The 19,986-nt window shown below is 59.7% G+C and overlaps 1 protein-coding gene across 1 annotated transcript in view; it reads right to left on the reverse strand.

The window, feature by feature from the left end:
- PTPRN2 (protein tyrosine phosphatase receptor type N2) overlaps nucleotides 1-19,986 on the reverse strand; it is a 367,694-nt gene that overhangs the window by 17,186 nt on the left and 330,522 nt on the right. Inside the window, exons 15-17 of the mRNA XM_090287741.1 lie at nucleotides 16,648-16,795; nucleotides 9,602-9,675; nucleotides 2,832-2,909 (exon numbers count right to left, since the gene is read on the reverse strand). Of these exons, the coding sequence (XP_090143867.1) occupies nucleotides 2,832-2,909; nucleotides 9,602-9,675; nucleotides 16,648-16,795 (300 nt within the window). The remainder of the gene's footprint in view (nucleotides 1-2,831; nucleotides 2,910-9,601; nucleotides 9,676-16,647; nucleotides 16,796-19,986) is intronic.

A 19,986-nucleotide genomic window follows, 5' to 3' on the forward strand; every position in this document is an offset into this window, starting at 1 on the left:
TCACCCCAGGGCCCAGCCGGCGGGCCTTCAGCCGGCACCGCCACGGGGCACACACGATGCCGGGGAGAAGCCAGGCGACTGAGGCGCCATTGCTCACCAGGCACGGGTTGCAGGGTTTCCGCCGGCGTGGCTCGGTTTATGCCGCCTGGTGCCCGACACTGGGCAGCACCACGGGAGCTGCCAGGCTCAGAAGTCCCCGTCCTTCTCGCCCAGGACGTGGAGGATGACCCAGTCCCTCCCTGGTCTGCGTGGGGTCCGCTGATGTGGGTGGCTTCCGACAGAGGAGGCTCAGCGTTTGAGGACCAGGATGGAAGCGGCTGGCACTTCCTGTCCGGTCAGACGGCAGAGGACACAGATTCGTGGTCACCCACGGGTTGGCACATTTATCGAGCGCCTTGCATGTTCGGAGGTGACTTGTGGCGTCCCGGCCGCGGCCCCTCCACTGAGCACGAAGGGGACGACTTTCTCAGCAGGAAGCAGGAGCCCCCATCGCTGGGTCAGAGCGGAGCTGCTGCCCTGGCCGGCGCTCGGCCGGCTGCAGCGTCATCCTGGGCACCACGGGCCGCGGGTCCATCCCGGGTTGCTGTTTCTCTCTCACAGACGCCTCTTTCTCTCTCAAAGCAATAAATATATTCTTGGGTGAGGATTAAAAATAAAATAAAAAGCACACACCTGCAGCGGTGGGCGCTGAGGGGGTAAGGCGTCAACTCTTGTGCCCACAGCACCTGTGTGTGGGGTTCCTCAGCGGGCCGAGGCCGCCCGCTGTCCCGACGTGTCCACGGCCGCTTTCGCGGGGAGGGGCCGCCCCCTCTCACGGCGCCCGGGCGTCGGGGGGCGTCCTGAGCCGTCGCCGGCAGCCGGGAAGGCTCTGGCCCTGCTCGGCCCCACGGCCCCACACTCTGCACCAAACCACAGGCTCTGGGGCGGGTCACCAGCTCAGCGGAGGACAGGGGTTGTCTTCTCTGCTGTGCGTGACGTGAACGCACCTGCCTGGCTATTCTTCAGCAAACAGGCGGCGGCGCGGGCCCCCGTGGAGAGGAGGGACGCGGTGGCGGCAGGACGCTGGGCGGGCGCTGGTCCCCAGAGCAGGAGGGATGCTCAGACCCCAGCCTGACCCGTGAAACAGCCGAGTCTCATAGCAACAGACGCGGGGACGTTTGCCACCAACGATAATATTTTTCCTCAGGCAAGAAGGAGAGACATTTGCTGTTTCCCTGGAATCAAGAGCTCTCGGGAGAAGACAGACCCGCCCGTGGGCGTGTGGAGCAGACTCGGCCTATTGGTCTGAGCTCCTGGCCAGCGAGGACCTTCCTACATGAGCGGCTGACCCCAGACTGGGGGTGCTAGGACCTTCCCACGTGAGTCGTTAGCCCCGGACAGGGGGTGCTGAGCCCCTGTGGCCAGAGGTGCTGCTCTTGGGCTGGACAGCCCCCGCAAGATGCAAAGCAGAGGAAACTCAGCATCCAGCGGCGGGGGTGGGGAGCTTGTCCTCAGAGCCACCGTCACGCCGAGATTCAGTGGGTCCACGCCTCAGTGACAAGTTTGATCAATGGAATGGTGGGGCGGGGGGGCTGGTTTTCTCCAGCAGCATGACAGCAACCAGAGAGGCCATCTTGCCGGCGGGACCTGGGTCTCGCGCTGGCGGTCTTGGGTGAGTTCCGTGAGCTCTTGGACAATCACTGCCGTGCCCGCAACACGGGACATGGATCTGCCTGTCAGCGTGCCGGCAGGGTAGGAGCTTGCGCGCCCACCTCGGGGGCCCTTCCTGACTCCCCTGGAAACGCGGTGAGGGGGCCAGGAGCATGTCCCCCCCAGCTGGAGAGTGGGGTGAGGCTTCAGAGCAGGTGGAAAGGGGGATAAGACCACGGGGACAGAAAGGGCGTGGAGCATGAGCGGCTTTGTTCCTTTTAGCTGATTAATCTAGTCACTCTCCCGCGTTAAGATGCAGAATGGAACCCCAGACCAGGCTTCGAGGGTTGGCTGCTACGCTGATTACCTGCAGCCCGGACGTAGCAGGTGCCCCATCCACTCATGCACCCGAGTCACTGCGCGAAGTGGCACCTATTTCTCAGGCCTCTGCCCTTAACGGGCCTCTCCCTGAGGGGGCTCTGCCCACCCGTGTGCCCGACACACCGTGGGAGGTTGCTGTGGCTGCTGAATCATCACGTCATGTGTGTGCGTCAGCCCTGCCCCCTTCTGAACCCCACTGCCACCTGGCCTGGTCACAGGGGTGACTACGGACGGAGGCGGGGACCCACTGTCCTGACTCCGCTCTCAGTGACTAATGACAAAGTTAGTTCTCTGCGTCTGAGCCCCCGTCCGCATCAGAGGATCCACATGGGAGAGAATAGATCATCTGAACACATGTTTCCTTCATAAGATTCAACCACAGATGACAGACACAGTTTTATAAAATACTCGGATTTAAACGTGGATTAACATTGTTTCTTCCTGCAGCGGCACTTCAGTGCCCGTCCCTCACTCACTCCGACGCGTGGCGAGCGCGTGCCGAGTGCTGACCCTCTTCCTCGTCAAAACGCGCGCGCAGGGACTGGTGGGGCCGCAGAGCACCAGGGGCCACGGTGGTCCACGCACGGGAACTGTACCAGGGCCAGAAAAGTGCCTGCAAACCTCCTGAAGGGATTTGTTTTTCAAACAAGATCTGAAAAACTGATTGTGCAAACCGAAAAGGCCTCCTGTAAATCCTGACATCATACAGCATCTCATAAACCCCGTAAGCAAGTCTGAATTGGCTGCTCGACCTCAAGGCAGTATTCACGATCAATGTCAGGGCTTATTTTCAGAAAAACGAATGAATTAAACAGAGTCACCTGCCAGAAGTCAGCCACGGTGGCCGGCAGGGGTCCCTGGGTGGCGATGTACGCAGGGTTCCTGGGGTCGTGGTCCATCTGCAGAGACCAGAGTCACACAGATTAGCTCAGAAAATGGTCAAAAACAAGGAAGTTCAGTGTCAGCGCAGGGGCGGGACGGGAAATCTGCACCGGGCGCCACGTCACCTGCTCCCCCCCCCCCCCCACGCGAACGATGGTGGAGCCCGGGGCCTGAGCGACACGTCAGGATGCCCTCCTTACACCTGATGTGCAGGTGATGGGAGCAGCATCAGTGGACGTGAAGACCAGACACCAACAAGTGAGCCCACGACACAGGCTGGGCCAGCGGGACGACGTTCCCACGGGTGCGCGGGACCCAGGCAGGCAGCTTGCGCAGGGTCCGGTTCCCATCACGCGCCCGCTGTTAGGCCTGTGGTGTGGCTGGCGAGACGGGAGCCTTGGTCCTGGCCTAGTGTGGGCGCGGTCACCGCGGTGCTCCCGCCCCAGACGCACTCCTGACCAGCTGGCTGCGTGGCCTCCAGAGAGCGTGACCGCGCCCGCGTGGGTGCTTGTGTCTGTCACCACGACAGCTCGGGCACAGCTGCGTCGGGAGCCCAGGAGGCAGGGGTGTCCTGAGAGGGGGGCCGGTGTCCCAGCGCTAATTTCCTGTCAGACAGGACGCCGGCAGCAAAGGAGCGCGGGGGGCTTGGTGGCCCGTCTGCACGTCCGCCGCCACCTGCTGGCCTCCACAGGGGAGCTGGCCCCCAAGGATCTGCATGACGACGTTCAGTGGGAAGACTGACCAGGCAGAAAAGGAGGGAAAGGACTCCAGGGCAGAGCCTGGAGCAGCAAAGCACGAAACACATTCCGAGGGGTGGCAAAGGGACAGCTGTCCCCTCCACGCCACACCCTGGCTATCCTAGCGGACGGGGCCAGGTAGGCTGGGGTCGGCAACATGTCCCCGTGTCATCGCTGCCCTGCCACCCTCAGGGTTCCAGCAACGCCCTGAAGCGCTGGGTGCTCAGCTCTGTGCTGGTTGACGGCTGCCGCAGGCCGGCCCACAGGGGCTCACTCAGGACTAAAGGCGCTGCGTGTGGCAGCTGACGGTGACATGTGTGCTGCCCAGTGCAGTGGAGGCGAGGATGCGTCACCCACACATCACGCTGCGGTGGCCGATGAGGACCCCGGGGGTCACGCTGGTGCCACCGTACACACGGCCGTGCATGCAGGCGGGCCGGGCCGCATGGGACGCAGCTCCTTGGGCAGGGACAGGAGAAGGCGCTGCGCCCGGCACAGTGTGGAGGTGACGGCGCCCAGCGCCTGTGGTGTGCATGCCGCCGCAGGGCAGGCGAGTGACTCCAGGGGACAGCAGCGTGACACTAGCAGCGCACTGGGGCAGGGAGGTGCTTTTGGGGCGTCTAACTCAGTGACTCGGGACCCAAACCAGACCCCGTCCTGAAATTCGCCGCAGCGTGCACCACGCCGGCTGAGAGCCACAGGTAAGCCGTTCCAGAAGGAAGTGCCGAGCAGAAGTCAGGAGTTTTGATTTTCGATGTGTGCATGTCGGGGTGACCGGCCCCCCCGGCACACAGTTCTGCCAAACAGGAGAAGCCTCCGCCCCCGCGCCTGTGCTTCCTCTTCCCCGTCCCCTCCCTTTATTTTCCGCGATTTCGCAGTAAACTTTCCATCCACACAGGCGTGAGATTCACAAACACAGGCTCTGTGGCCGTGGAAGGAGTGAGGTTCTGCCTCTGGGCCTCGGCCCCCATATCTGTGCAAACGGGTGGGCGGGAGGGACATGGGCAATGTGCCCTTCAACTCCGGGTTCCGGGATATTTTTAGAAAAGGTAAAACAATTTGTGCGGAATCCACGGTCCACAGGGCAGACCGAGTCTATGAGGACACCACGCGCACCAGGGTACCGGTGAGGAATATTTTATGAGTTTCTAACTGCATGGTTAAAAAACAACCCTGTGATTTGCCTTAAGTCATAGAATGACAACTATTAAATAAGCAGGACCGGCTGGCTTTGTCTTGAGAAACGTAGCAGCGATTTCCCAGTGTCCCAAACAAAAGTGATCTGAGACATGAAGCCCTGAGCAGTGGGCTCTCCCTCCTGGGAACACACCCCCTGTCCCCCCTGCCCCCCCATAGGCAGCATCTCCTAAACACTAAAGGACCCCAAGACTTGCAACCAGGGGAGCAGTGGGCAGCGGCAGCTTGTCCCGGGCTCACCCCCTGCCCCTGCCCCCAAGATCCCCTTTCCTCTCTGACTTCCCGGCAGGCTAAGGCAGCCCCGCCTCGGCTCTCCCATTGCTTCTTCTGTCCCGGGCCCATCCCTGTCTCACTGTCTCCAGTTTGAATACATGTCCCCTCAAAACCAGCTGGACATGCATTGTCAAATCTTCCCTACAAGACGTCCAGAACCCCCTCGTCCCCAGAATGAAGTGTCAGGCCTGCCGGGACCAGTGTGCCGAGCTCTGAGGCTGAAGAGCTGGAGGAGGCGCTGTGGGCCGGTGCTGGTGCAGGCGGCCCCGTGGGCTGTGGCCCCGTCTCGGGGGACCCTCGGGCCGGCCTCTGGGATCTAACTCGAGAGTGAACACACACATCGTCTTTCTGGGTCCTACCTGCCCACTCTGACACCTGCTTTCTCTAACATCTAAAGCAAACTCCGCAGGTGTTTTCCTAAAAGCAAGTGAAGAACTTCCGGCCAAGATGGAGGCACAGACAGACACTGCGTCTCCCTCCACAACTAAGAAGGAACACAACTACCTCAAAACTAGAGACAACCAGAAGTTCCAGAAAACTGAGCTGCATGGGAGTCCAGCAAACAAAGACATAAAGAGGAAACACTCATCCAGACAGGTGGGAGGGGCGGAGCCGGGGCAGAGAGGACACGGTGTGGTGGTGGCAGCAGCAGTAGCAGCGGCAGGCCGGCGGAAAGCGCAGTCACACATTTTAAAAACTCAGGAGGACACCTGGGGATTGCTCCCAGCCCCCAGCACCAGACCTCGCAGCTCGTGGTCCCAGCACCAGGGAAAATCAAGCCTCATTGCTTCTGACTGTGCAAACCAGTGGGGGTTGGGGCGGAGGAAGAAACTGCCGGTCTCTCAGCAGAGTCCGCTTGTTTAAAGGGCCCCACTGTCCTAGAACGTCTGCAGACCCACCCACTCTGGGAACGACAGCCAGGGCAGCAGCTAGAGGGGCGCCAGTCCCATACGGAAGTGGGAGAGGTACCTGGAAAAGGGGCGAGTGCTGGGCAAGTGACACTGTTCCCTCTCAGACCCCCACCACCACCACAGTGCCACAACGTAGTGAAGCTGGTCGCCCTGCACTGATGAGTCCCTAAGGCCCCACCCCCTATAATGTCACAGGTGCGACAGCCCTGGCCCAGATCACAGAGGCAAACACAGAAAGATGAGGAGACAGAGAAGTACGACCCAGAAGCGGGGCAGGTCAGGGTCCCAGCGGCACAGCCAAGCAGTGAGCAGGGAGCACGCCTAACGGACGGGGAGAGACAGCCTGACAGATGCACAGTCTGAGGCATTGGTGATGAGGATGCTCACAGCTCTGACAGCAGAGATTACACAGGACGGGGAGAGAATGAGGGCTGTCCTGGCTGAAGCGAAGGAAAACCCATATGAAGCTATTGGTGAAGGAAAGGACACTGGGGTTCACATCAACAAATTGGAACACAAGAAAGAAAACAGTCAGCCAGGACAGAAGGAGGAAATGAGAACTTAAAAAATGAGGAGAGGCTTAGGAACCTCTGGGACAACTATAAATGTGCCAACATCCAAATCCTAGGGGTGCCGGAAGGAGAAGAGGGAGAGCAAGAAATTGAAAAACTACGTGAAAAAATAATGAAGGAAAACTTCCCTAATTTGGGGAAGGAAATGGACATACAGGTCCAGGAAGCACAGAGAGTCCCAGACAAACTAGACCCACGGAGGACCACACCAAGACACATCATAATCAAAATGCCAAAGGTTAAGGATAAAGAGAGAATCTTAAAAGCAGCAAGAGAGAAGAGGAGAGTTACTTACAAAGATGTTCCTATAAGACTCTCAGCTGATTTCTCAGAGGACACTTTGCAGGCAAGAAGGGACTGGCAGGAAATTCAAGGTGATGGAAAGCAAGGACCTACAACCGGGATCACTCTGTCCAGCAAAGCTGTCATTTGGAATGGAAGGGCAGATGAAGTGCTTCCCAGACCAGGTGAAGCTGAGGGAGTTCATCATCAAAGGGGCTTATTTAACAAAAAGGAGAGCAAAACTATGAACATTAAAATGAAAACAGTGTCACAACTACCAACAACAGAAGCTAGGGAATGGGACAAAGGTAAACCAAGCAGACAACTGGAGTGGGAACAGGATCATAGGAATGGGGAGCATGTGGGGGGGCATCTGGGAGGGGGAAGGGGGAGAGGGAGGGAGATGGAGCAGGGATGAAGAAGGTGGGAGGGCGGGGAATGGACGGGGGGATGCTGGGAAGAGCTTTATGCACAACCCATGGGCATGGACTAAGTGGGGGGGACTTCTGGGGGGAGGGGCATTGCTGGGTGGAGGGGAGCAAAGGGAAAAGAAATTGGGACAACTGCAACAGCATAATCTATAAAACATACAAAAAAAATAAAAATAAAAATAAAAAAGCACGGGAGTAGCTAGCTGCGTTTTCAGTCCCTTTTCCAGACACCGGGCCTTTGTCTGGGAGGCTCTGGGGAATGGTGGCCTCAGTGACCAACAGCAGGGATGCCGACGTGACAACTGAAGTTCTTGTCACGTTTCATTCTTCGGAGTTGAGAACAATATTGGCTATAAACCACCATGGCGCACGCAGAGGTGTCTGCTAGCAAATATTTTCAGACCCAAAGGGCTGGCGCCCGTGTTCGGCCGAGTTGTGCCGTCCTGAGGGAGACGTACACGGGCTCCTTCTTGTTCATCGTTACGACTCAGTTAAAAAGAAACGAAAGAGCTGTCATATCTAACAGAGCGGAGAGCAGGGCCCTGGCGGGAGGGCGAGGGCTGGGGCTGCCCGACAGCAGGAGAGGAGAGCCGAGCGCGCCCTGGGGGCCAGTTGTGCACGTGGGGGACTCCGGGCGGCAGGCAGGGCGGTGCTGTCTCTGCACCTCACAGCCTTGTCCCCGCGGGGCCGGGACTCCTGCAGAAGTAGTGGAACTTGGACCCCACAAAACAGGGCTGGTGGGGGTCTTGCCACAACATGACCACGTGTCTGTCTTTCCGCCTGGGAAAACTGCTTTAGTTCTCACGCCAGCCCTGTCATGGGGGACCCCCAGGGACAAGGCACCGGCGGAGGAACGGGACTCCTCTTGTCCCCCGGTGGCCTGGGAGGCTACCGCCATGAGACTGAGTCCAGGCCTCCCCAGAAACAATGCTTCTGCTACTGAGTGAGGGACAGCAAGTCAGCAAGACTCCGGCTTGATGGTTTGACACAGACCGATGGGAAAATGCCCAGCATGTCGCCATGTGTCTGAGAAAGACCACGCAGCCGCAGCGAGGACCCGGGAGCTCAGAGGATGCGGCCTGAGGAGCCATGACCTCCTGACATGGAACCGCAGGCCCGAGGCCGGCTCGGTGGGCAGATGGCCCAGTGCACCTCGTCTGCCCTCTGCACGGGGCTCGCTCAGGGCACAGGAGGGGTGTCTGGGAGTGGGAGGGGGCCCCGCCTGCCCAGTCTCAGCAAGACGCTTTCCTACAGCAGGTCCTCGGGGTGAGTGGAACCAGCAACTGTGAACACGGCCAAGGTCAGCAGCTGCTTCTGGGCCCGCTTGCCATGGAGGAGTCGGGCTGTTAGCACGCAGGGGGCCTCTCACAAGGCCGGGGACAGCCCCATCCCCCCAACCTCCGTCCCCCACGAAGTCACTGCTGTGGGATCACAGCCCTGCAGCACCCACACGATTATTCTGCCCAGGACTGGACGTAAATCGCAATTTCTGTGAGACACGCGGACGCCTCCATTGAGACTCACATGGAGAGACGCTGTGTTCAGGGGGGCCGCCCAGCCCCCTCCCCTCTGCCAGGCTAAGTGCTCCAGGGTCCTCTCCTCGGGCAGATACAGACCCTCCTACTACGCTGCAGCCCCTCGGTCCCCAGGGCTGGGGGAGGAGGCCTTGGGGCCATACACTGGGACAGCACTGGGGACAGACCACGCAGCTGTGGGCTGGGAGGAACTCTCTGGAAGCTGGATGATGGCTGGTCGTGGGCTCGGACACCGAGGGGGTCAGGGGGCTGGGCCGCAGCCTCTGAGAGACCAGCCCACAACGTCCACGGGCCTGAAGGCCGGCGGTCAATTAACCACGGGCTCCAGTGTCTCCTTGTCCCTGAAACACCTGGGCACAGCCAGCCCAGGAAAGTGCAGCACAGGGGCGGCGGGTGTCCCTCCAAGCCCGGCTCCAGCTGGTCACCTGCCCGCCGCTGGGGCCGCTTCCCTCTACCTACTGCGCCTCCCGCGGGCCGCCGCCTGGCGCCCGCACGGCTGCTTCCTGGCTGAGGCTAGTTACCTAATTAAGGGTGGTCACCTGATAAAGACTGTTTACCTGATTAAGGCTGGTTACTGGTTGAGATAGTTATCTGGTTGGGACTAGTTATTGGTTGAGACTAGAAACCTGGTTGAGACTGGTTACCCAGGTGAGACTAGTCACCAGCTCATTCCCGGGAGCCGGGCAGGGACGCGCTTTCCCCACGAACCTCCCGCATCTGCCCAGGCGGAGCCCAGGCGAGGCCGCAGCCTCCGCAGGGACTGGTACTCACGATGGGGCTGGCGTTGATGTAGTCCGAGCTGCTGTGGCTGTTCTCCGCCTTCAGCAGGATCCTGGAGTGGTCGTCTGCAACAAGCCGGGCAGGGAGTTAGGTCTGCGCACGGCCCTCTCTGGGGGGTGGGGGTTGCGGAATGGTGGCCGGAGGCGCCCTGTGGCTGCCCGCTGCCTGCGGTGTGTGCCCCTTGGGGCCCGCTCAGCCCCGACGGCGCTCTGCGTGGGACCGTCCCTCCCTCCCCCATGTCTGGCCGGTCTCTGTAAGCAGAGGGGAGTCAGGCTGTGAGGGGACCTGGCACCCAGTCCCACCCGGTGCAGCCTGGAGAGTCTCTGCTTTTCTACGTCAAGTTCAAATACCAAGGCTGTGTGTCCTCTGCACCGTGCAGAGAGTTTGCCGTTAGGCCTAGCAGCCCTGCCCCATTGCGCCCCAGTGACTGCCCGTGCGTCTTGCCCTCGGAGAAGAGAGCGGCCTCCTGGCCGAGCCGGGGAAGCCAGGTTTGGTGGATGGGAGCCTTTCACACACTCCGCTTGCCGGCACTTGGACAGCCTCCAGGTGGCAATGGCTGCTGACCTTGAGGGTGGCTGGGGGGCCGGCAGGGGTGGGGACAGACACGTGCTGTGGCCTGTGCTTCTTTCATCCGCTAGGAGATTTTGCTTAATTTTTTTTTATCCTCATCTGAAGATTTTTTTTTTCATTGCTTTCAGAGAGAGAGGAGGCGAGGGAGGGGTAGAGAGAGGGAAACATTGATCAGTTGCCTCTCAGAGGCTCCCTGACCGGGGATCGAACACACAACCTTTTGGTTGACGGGACGATGCTCCGCCCACTGAGCCACGCTGGCCAGGGCAGTTTTACTTGATTTTTTTTAACAATTCTGGAGCTTGGGACACTGGCAAGCCCTAGAACTGAGTGAACCTGGGAAGCATGTCTACTAGACTAGACAGCGTCCTATCGGTCTTATTAAGACATTAATGTGAGTTCTTCCCGGCAGCGATGACACGGGTGAGGGACGTCTAGAGTCGGGGACAGAGTGCACACCGGCGTGGAGGCCCAGATGTGTCTGCTGCGTGTGTCCGATGTGCACGTGTTCTGCTGCGTTTGCGCCGCATCCCCTTCTAAAGCACACACAGCACGCAGAAGCCTCACGAACACAGCGGCTTTGGGCCCCTGCGCAGACGTATTCCTGAGACAGTGAACACCGGCAGCGGCAGGAAATCGAAACCAACTTCCCCCGAGAAGACGGTCAGCTCTGACACGCCGCCGCGTTATAAACACAACCTCGCAGTTCCGTTCCGGCGGACGCATCGAGCCGGAGACAGGCCGGTTGCTCCGAAGCAGGTGCCTGGTCCTGGGGGCCGCTGGCCCGGCCTGTGCAGCGTCCGGGACGGACAAGCCGGCGGGCCCCAGGGGGTCCCCGGGAGCCTGGCAAGGGCTTCAGAGCTTCAGGGTTCTGCTACGTCCCAATCACAGGCTGGATTTTGTGGCAACATGTTGACTTTGAAATTAACAGTGAACTTATGTAGTTTTTAACATCGGGTCACCTTGAGCCTGCTTTTGAAACACTGGAGCCCTTCCGAGCGATGCAGGGGAGAGGGCGGACATGTGGCGGTGCGCCCGTCTGCAGTTCACGTGGCAAATCTCCGAACAGCTCTGTGTTCACGTTTGCTGGTCATTGTTATTGAAGAGACGTTACAGGTGTCAATGAGATGACAGGTTCCAACGATGGCCGCCCTCATCCTCGTGATGCGGGGACAGGAAGGCGGAGCAGCTGGGCTGTGGGACTCGCTCGGGGCCAAAGAGGAAGCTGGAGGTGATGGGGCCTCTCCTCTCTGCCCTGCGCTCGGCTGACTGGACATGGTTCCTTTGTGGCCCACGTGCAAACACGCGCCTCCCCGGGAGCCAACACAGCACACAGACCCCAACCACAGAGCAAGGGTTTGGAACCCCGGGGTGCTTCTGGTTCAGCAAAGAAGTGGGCCTGTCCTTCAGGGGCCTGGTCAGACCCCACTCAGGGCCAGAAACACGGAAATGCAGGCGGTGTCTTCCTGGCTCTGCAACTTATTTTCCTCCAATAGGACCCACCGTGGCTCTTGTCTTGATAAAAATGTCTTCGTCCCCTTTCACTGTTAGGCCATATTAAGCGTTAGGCACCCTCCTCTGAACAGGAGGTGCACCCTCCTGCTTTGTCTGGCTGCTCGGGCTCTTACAGTTCTGCGCCTTCGGGGGAAGAGCTCTGTCAGCTCCTTCCAGCATTTCCTGTGAGGCGGGTCTTGCGGGGTGGCCGCCCTCGGCTCCTGTGCGATTCAATGTTATTAACCAACGTCACTCCAGTAACTTTAATTTAAAAAGAGCTACCGCGGTGACCGGATGGCTTAGTGGGTTAGAGTGTTGGCCCACCAAAAGGTTGCGGGTTTGATCCCCGGCCGGGGTGCGTACGGGAGGCAACCGATCGATGTTTCTCTCTCTCTCTCTTCCTTAGTCTCTGAAGTCAATAACACATATCCTCAGGCGATGATTAAAAAAACAACAACAACAACAATGAATAGACCGACAGCCATCAGTTTCACGAAGGAGGGAAGGAGAACACCCACCAGGGAGAAACTCGCGTTGGCCTGCGGGGTGCGTTCCCCTCCTGGGCTCCCGAAGCAGCCGGCACGCCACTGCCTGGTCCACGCACCAGAGCTCAAACTTCCCCACAAACGTTCTCTGTGTTCCCCATAGGCATGGTCTGCCTCTTCCCTAGAAGAGCACAGGGCCCCGGGCGGAACAGCCACTCTCCTCCCGTGTCAGGTGGAAGAGGCTGAGGCCCACGGACGACGTGGCAAAGCCACACGGCCAACAACTAAGGCCCTGGTTTGAGTCCCAGTCCTCGCCGGCCAGCCAGGTGCTGTCTGAGTGTTTGAAATTGTCCAATTGGTCATCCAAGTGGAGGATAATGACGCCTGACTCGGGGGCGTTGTGATAAGCAGAGTATAAAAAGCACGGCCTGCAATGCCAGGCCTATAGCAGGGGCCCAGAACAAGGTCAAGATGATAGGTAAGCACCTGCCTACCAGCTCCAAAGTCTGGTGAGCTGATAAAACGTGATCCGTGGTGTTGTCAGTAACTTGAAGATAATCTTCGTAAATGCTACAGAAGAAACAGTAACTTTAAGATGATTTTTCAGAAATGCCAACAGAATTATCTTCTTCTAGACAATCGCGAGGGAACAACCCTTGCAGACAGACAGGCGAGGGTCGCCGGAGGCCGCGGCCGCTCGGTCGTTAATGGATCCACTCTAGCATCCCCACTCCACCCGCCCCCACCCACCGAGCGCGCACCGGGGCCGCCTTCGCCGCTGACTTCATGGAGCTCCCAGGATGCTGTTTCCCTCAGAGCCGGTGAGGTGACCCACACCCACTGAGTGGATGGACAAGCGTGGTCTGTAATTTTCATGTCACTAGAAGATGAAGACCCTGCCGTTGCTGGTGGCGTAGGCGTCTGCGGAGGGGACAGTGAGGTATTCGTTCATCCGATACCTCTTCTGGGCCCCCCACGGTCTCCGCTTTCCTCCAGGATTTAGACTGAACCGTGACCCTGGCCAGACGCTTCCGCCTGTGACACGGTGGCTGTGGGTGTGGAGGGCACATCTGGGCTTGGGCCGGTGCTGCGTCCTTTAACAGAGACCCACGCCTGGGATGAGCTCGAGGACACCGGCGACCCCAGTTCCTCCTCGGGTGTCACAGGCCTTTAGTTGGTTTCTACACTGTGAACACACAGCCTGGAGTTCCCCGTCCCCATCCGTCTCCCGGCTGCGCAGGACTCCAGCCAACGGCACACGGAAGTGTCTTTATTGACTTGGACTTGTTGTAGTTGAAGCAAAGCAATACATTCTTATATTATGTTTAGTGTTGTTTTTAATTTATTAATTTTAGAGCAAGGGGAGAAGAGAGGCGGAGAGAGAGAAACATGGATTTGTTGTTCCACTTACTGATGCATCATTGCTTGATTCTTGTTTGTGCCCTGACTGGGGATCGAACCTGCAACCCTGGCATACTGGCCAGGGCCCAGTTCTTATCTCAGGATCCAGGACTCTGTTTCTCGGCAGACCTGGGACCCTGAGGATGACAGCATGGTCACGGAATGTCGTGCTCTGAGGCGGAGGCCTCTTTGGAGAGGGGGCTGCGGCGCGTCCTTCCACAGTGGCGAGCGAGCCGGTGCTCTGTTCTCACTGAAGCTTTTAGGAATCTCTCGGCTCCAACTACAAAGATCATCAAACACTTAAGGAAAAAAAGCAACAGGATTTTGTTCAGCGTTACCCTGGATCAGAACAAGGTTGCCTCGGGCAACCTGGGCTGCCGAGGTCCTGGATTGCGGGCGCCCTCCCAGATCTGGGGACGGTGAGGAATCGGGACGGCCCGTCCTCCGCCCAGCACGCTTGTACCTGTGGGGGCGCAGTCTCCAACGCAGAGGCCCATGTCTGGCTTCCCGAACGCAGCAAGAGTCAAGCTTGCTCTGCCAGAGCCCCCACGCAAGCACAGGCAGGGGCGGGGCCCTTACAGAAGCCCCCGAGCTCAGGGAGCTGCTCCACGGAGGTGAACTTCGCCTGACGGATGAGAAGCCCAGGCGCAGGGGACACGGCACCATCGGAAGGGCTGCATCCATCGCCCAGAGCGTCCAGAGAGGCTGGCCCGGCTGTGGGCTGTGTCCCTGACACACCTGAGGTCCCCCAGCGCAGAGGCTGTGTAGGTAACTCCGGAAGCCCGTGGTGAGCGGGACAGACAACTGTGCTGCCCGGCTTCGGGAGGAACCGGGACACCTCGTGGCTCAGCTGTGCAGGCAGCGCAGCAGTGGGTCCCTGATCTCCAGCCACCTCGTGTCCCAGACACCCTGTGCCCTCAGAGCCCACGAGAGTAACTCTGCTTCTATGACAGTCTCGCCTCTCCTTTAAAAAGAAAATCCTTCTGTCTCAGCTGCACAGCCATGCGTGGCAGCTTCTCTCCATGACGCAGCAGAGAGCGTAAAGTCCCCGCAGAATCTGCTGGACAGGTCCCACCCCGACATGCCCGCCACCGTCCTGCCGCAGACTCAGGGGAGGCCAGAAAAGGGTGGGAACAGCCCCGCCAGGAGCTTAGCTCCACGTAGCGCCTTCCTGGGGGGCGGGGGGAAGAGGAAGTCCTGCTCGCCCGTCAGTTAGGGCTTTGTAGGGGACAGTCAGTCTGTAAAGGCAAATCAGCCTAAGTCTTGGTCGCTCAGAAGTGACTAACGCAGAAGAGTCCTTCCTGCACGGGGATTCTGCTGCAGGAACGTTCAAACCAAAGGCTTGTTTGGGACGAGAAGGTTCACGTGTTTAGGCAGAGCTGCGCTCACCGGCCACTGCTGTCCTTGTGTGTGTCGCAAAGACTCATCTGTGGAGTCTGAAATCTGCGCACGTTTTCCAACATAGGTTGTCTCCGGTGAGTCGGAGCCCACGGAGGCAATGTCCCAGCAGCATGGAGGACATCGCTTCGGCGCCCAGCGTCCTCATCTGTCAGGTCCCGTGGAGGGGGGCCCCTGAGGGCGAGGCGATCGGTCACGTGGGGGCTGGCTGTGGCGAGGATGCGCTCCGTCCCCCCGTGTGTCTGCAGCTCTCCTGGGGCGGCGAGGACAGGGCCGGCTCCCAGGAGAGGAGGCTGGTGGCTGGCGTGCGAGTCCCCGCCCGCCCGGGGTGTGTGAGCAGAGGGTGGGGGCGTCTAAGGACCCATGGAACCCAGAAACCAGGGAACTTGCTGGGAGGGACTGGGGATACAGTGTAAGAAGCCCACCCTGAAAGCTGGCTCCGAGTTCGCCTGAGATGCTAAGGAACTGTGACCCTGCCGCCCAACTGTGGACCCCGGGGGGACGTGGTTACAGGAAACCACGGCCTCTAGGGGACGGGGCGCCCCCACTGGCAGCTCCGTCTCAGGCTGATTCTGCGCCTTGAGGAGTGAACAGCAGACGAGGTGCAGCAGGTCCCCAAGGGGAGGCGGCCCTCTCCAGTGGACTTCGGCAGGACCCGTGATTGTTCAAGCGACGTCTTTCTCCCCCCACCCCCGCTCTGGACGGGTGCAGGTCAGACCTCGTCCCTTCCACACGTGGGAACAGAGGCGCCGACGTGTGCCCGCTCGAAGCAGACCCGCTCATTTACGCCCGACCTGACAGCTGCTCCTCGGCCAGCTTCCCCGACTGCCCTCCGACCCCACAGACAGAGCTGTGCCTTTGCCGCCACCGCAGTGTGGCTGCGCCAGGCTGCAGCTCACAGGCCCCGGCCGCTTCCCTAAGTCCTGGCACCAGGGCCCAGGCCAGAAAGCGGCTCCCCGTCTGGGCTCGGGCTCTGGTCAGCGGGGACAGCGCTGCAGCCGGAGCCTGGTCCCCGCAGGGCCGAAGCCTCCCTCTGAGCACGGAACCCACGGCCTCTGGAGACGGGCACCGCCAGCTTACGGAGGGTCTGTTTGCCCCAAGCAGCCCCCTCTTGCCTCTCCCCCACCCTTCCCCCTCCCAGGGCCTCTAAGGACAGAGGTCATGCTTGGTTCACTGGGTGTCTGTCAGCAGCTCTTGGCACACAGTAGGTGCTTAATGACTAGCCATCAGCTGGTCGATTTCCTTTGGCTGTGACTCCCAGCCGGAGGGTGGCCGTCAGGGACGCTGGCTGCAGTCACTGTGGTGCGGAGACCGCTGTCGCAGCTACGGCTGCTCACCCTCTGCCTGCAGGTGCCTGCACCTGCTCACCCTCTGGGACCCTCACCGCGGGGCGGGCGCGAGGGCGGTGAGAGGACCCCGATGGCAGGCGAAGAGGAGGCTCAGAGAGGTGAGGGACCATCTTCCAAGCGCACAGCGACGCCCGCCACAGAGCCAGTGCCCGGGGCGCGTGCCCAGCGCGGTTTCGGGACTACGCCCTGCACCCCAAAGCCAGCCCGATTCTGGGCGCAAAGCGGGAGGGCAGACTGGGCAGGGTGGGGGTCTCCCCAGCCGTGACAACAGCAGGAAGACAGCGGGACTGGAGGCTCGGCCGTCCCCGCCCTCCCCGGCCGGCGCCCGGCGGATACTTACAGGCCAGCACGGCCGGGCAGCGGTTCTTGGGCGCGTTCTCCTCGCTCTGGGCCACGAGCGCGCTGCTGGGCTCCGCCTGGTAGGCACACAGCGCCTCCCACTCCTTCTCCAGCCGGTTCTTGTTCCTCAGGTGGTCCTCCATGTAGGCCTGCAGAGGGAGCTCAGAGTCAGCGGGGCCCCGGGCGGCCGCGTGGAGCCCACGTTTCACCTGCGAGCACGGGGCCGGGGCGCTCCCCACAGACCGCCGGACGCACGGGACGTGGCAGAGGCTTGGCCGTGTCCTGTTCGTCCCGCGTTCCCTGCAGTGCTGAGACGCACGGGCAGCGAGGCCACGCGCTCCCCGCCTCAGCCGTGTGACGTGACGGGGGACACGTGGCAGACCAGGCTGCAGGGGGCCCCCAGCATGTCCGGTGGAGGGGCGACAGGGTGGATGCGGGTCGGGCAAGGGGCGGGCGCAGGGGTGTCTGCGAGGGGCAGCGGGCATGCGGGGCGGGGCTGGGGCGGCGGGAGGGCTGGGGGCAGGGCCTGCGCCTGGCCACGCAGGTGTCTGCGTCACGGGAGGGGGGCAGGGCGGGGGGGGGGGCCGCTGCGGGGGCGTAAGCGCAGCGCTGCTGAGGGGTGCCCTGCAGCGGCGTGTTCAAACCCCGGGAAGGACGCGCGCGCTCCAGCAATCTGAGGGGCGTTCGCATTTCCCAGCTCAGGGAAGAGTCACTGGGACAGGAGCCCCCAACCCCGCAGTTGTATTTAAATGAGCAGCTGAGGCCAATAAAACAACAGCGAAGGGAAGCCTGGCCCCGACTCCATCGGCGCGCTCCGGACCCCTGCCCACGGCGCCCCGGCCACGGCACAGCCGGTCCTGCCGGGCTCCGCAAACCAGGAACTTAAAACGCAGAGCAGATAGACGCTTAAAAAAAAAAAAAAAAAGACAAAAACTGCAGACTTGGAAAGGCCGCCGTGAAGTGCGCTCCCTGCGATGTCGGCGGGGAGTTTACTTGGGAAAAAGCAGGGTTTGGAAAAGCCTGGAGAAGTACCGTGGGGGAGTCCCCAGGAATCAGGGAGAATCGATGAAAGACGACGGGATCGTTTGTGATCCCATTTGGAGCTTGCTCCCAGGGAACCTTGCTTCTGAGGGGGTGCGTCCTGGCTTCCTTCCCCTGGGGACGTGGGAGCGGCGGGAATGAGCACAAGGATAAAAGCGGTGACGGGGCAGCAGGTCGGCTCCACCGACAGCCGTGGGCCAGCGCCGCCCCCTCAGGGTTCTTCCTCTCTAGTTTGTTCGCATTCTGAGCGACGCCGAAGACCGAGCGGGAGGTGCGCAAGCCGGTGCCCCCTGAACCCCGTTCTCCAACTCTCTCAACCTGAGTGAGAAACGTGCCCAGTTCCTGGCGCCGTCACCAGCAGAATGAGGAGCGGCAGAGACCTTCCCCCGGCAAAGCCCTGGGGAAAAGTTCAAGGACAGCCAAACGGCAAGCCTGTAAGAGGAAGCCCCCAACGTACACCCAGTTCAGGGGGAGACGGCGAGCAAGCAAACGCCAGCAACGAAACGAGGCACAGAAAGGAGACACGGGAAATACACCACTGCGGACGCGCGAACGCGGAACCGTCTGTTTTATTTAAAATCCTTTTTGTAACCAAAAGACACAACAAGGCGAAAACTGAGAAAACACACAGATGCTCTCAAGAAATGTGTTTTCAAGACTGCTGGGCAGGGCTCTGGAGCAGACTCCCTTCCCACGTGACGAGAGACGGGGTCCCGGCGTCCCGTGGACGCGCAGAGAAAGGCAACTCTTCACGCAGGTGGCTCAGGAGGTCGGGAAACCACATCCCCAAGATGTAGAACTTAACGGATTGGAAACCTCAGTTCCTGTCCTTTTATCACAACGCGGGTTTGGGTGTTGACAGAACAGTTCTCAGCGGGGCCAAACGCGCCACCCGTCCCTCCCCGTGGCCTGCCAACGGTTAGTCACACAGCTCGTCAATTAGCTGGGACTCCCACTTACTTTCACTCTGTCGATTTACAGGAAATCGGTTTCGTAGACTCCCAATGGCAACTGGATGGGAAATGTTATAAACACACGCATTCTGCTCCAGAAAGATGTTCATTAATAACTTAAAGGGCAAGTGACTTGCCCGACAGGAGGCTTACGCGACAGGAGGAAGAGCACGCTGAGCTCGGGTGGGGGGGGAGTGTGGGGGAGCGACCAAGCCCCCCCAGCAGGAAGGCGGAGGAGGAAACGCTGTTTCATGACAGTGACGATGACCATGGCCACGCCTTCTACCTTCTGGCTGTCGTTCCTGAAGAAGCTCAAGGAATTCTAAATGAACACTTTTTTGTAAGAGTCTAACGATGTGATTTAACATCTGAAAAATTAAGGTTATATGGATGTAGGTAAAATATAAAGATGAATACGTATCAGCCGTGGAAAATAACGGGGAGAATGATACCCTGTTCTCTGTACCTGTGCAACTATTAATGTTCAAACTTAGGGTCACAGAGGTTTGCCTGGGTCCCCCTGTAGTTGGGGAAGAGCTAAGAGCGGCACATGATCTCAGATTCCTGCTCATGCGTTGGTTTTAGTCATTCATTCATTCATCTGACTGATTTTATTAAGTATATCGTGTGCGCCAGGGACTGCTGTGCGCTCCTGCTCCGAGACGCCACCCTCCCGGGCCGGTGTGTCCACTTGAGAATAGGCACGTGCAGGTAAGTGACCGTGATCTAGAAAGACAACTTGGGACTGAAGCATTGGCGAGAAGACGCAGACAGTGATGCCAAAGGGACTGGGGTGGGGGGGCTGACTGCTGAGCTCATCGGGAAAGGGGGGGCTCCTAATGCAAAGGAGGGCGGGGCCCGCAGGGGGTGAGGGCAGGAGGTGGTGCAGCAGGGGCCCCAGCTCTTGGGGACAATGTATCTGCTTGTTGGGGGGGCAGTCTGAAGTTTTTCTTTGTTTTATATTTAAATTATTGGGTCCTGGCGGGGGAGGGGCTACAGTTGGTTGGAGCATTGACACTGCACCAAAAAGTTGTGGGTTCGATCCCCGGTTGGGGCGCGTATTGGAGGCAACCGACTGATGCTTCTCTCTCACATTCGTGTTTCTCTCTAAAAGCAATAAGCAAACCCTCGGGTGAGGATTAAAACATTAAATGGTTGGGGTAACACTGGTTAATAACATCATGTAAGTGTCAGGAGGGCGGCTTCTACCAGCACTTCCGCAGACGCTATGGTGTGCCCAGCCCCTGAGGCTGGTCGCCTTTAGGGTGAGGTTTCCTTTAAGAACAACGGGAGGGTTTTAAAAGCCAAAGGGGCACCTGATGAGGAAGATGCTTTTGAAAGGTCAC

Source organism: Furipterus horrens, unplaced genomic scaffold (assembly GCF_987537825.1).
Source record: "Furipterus horrens unplaced genomic scaffold, mFurHor1.1.pri manual_scaffold_9, whole genome shotgun sequence".
Classification (NCBI taxonomy): domain Eukaryota; kingdom Metazoa; phylum Chordata; class Mammalia; order Chiroptera; family Furipteridae; genus Furipterus; species Furipterus horrens.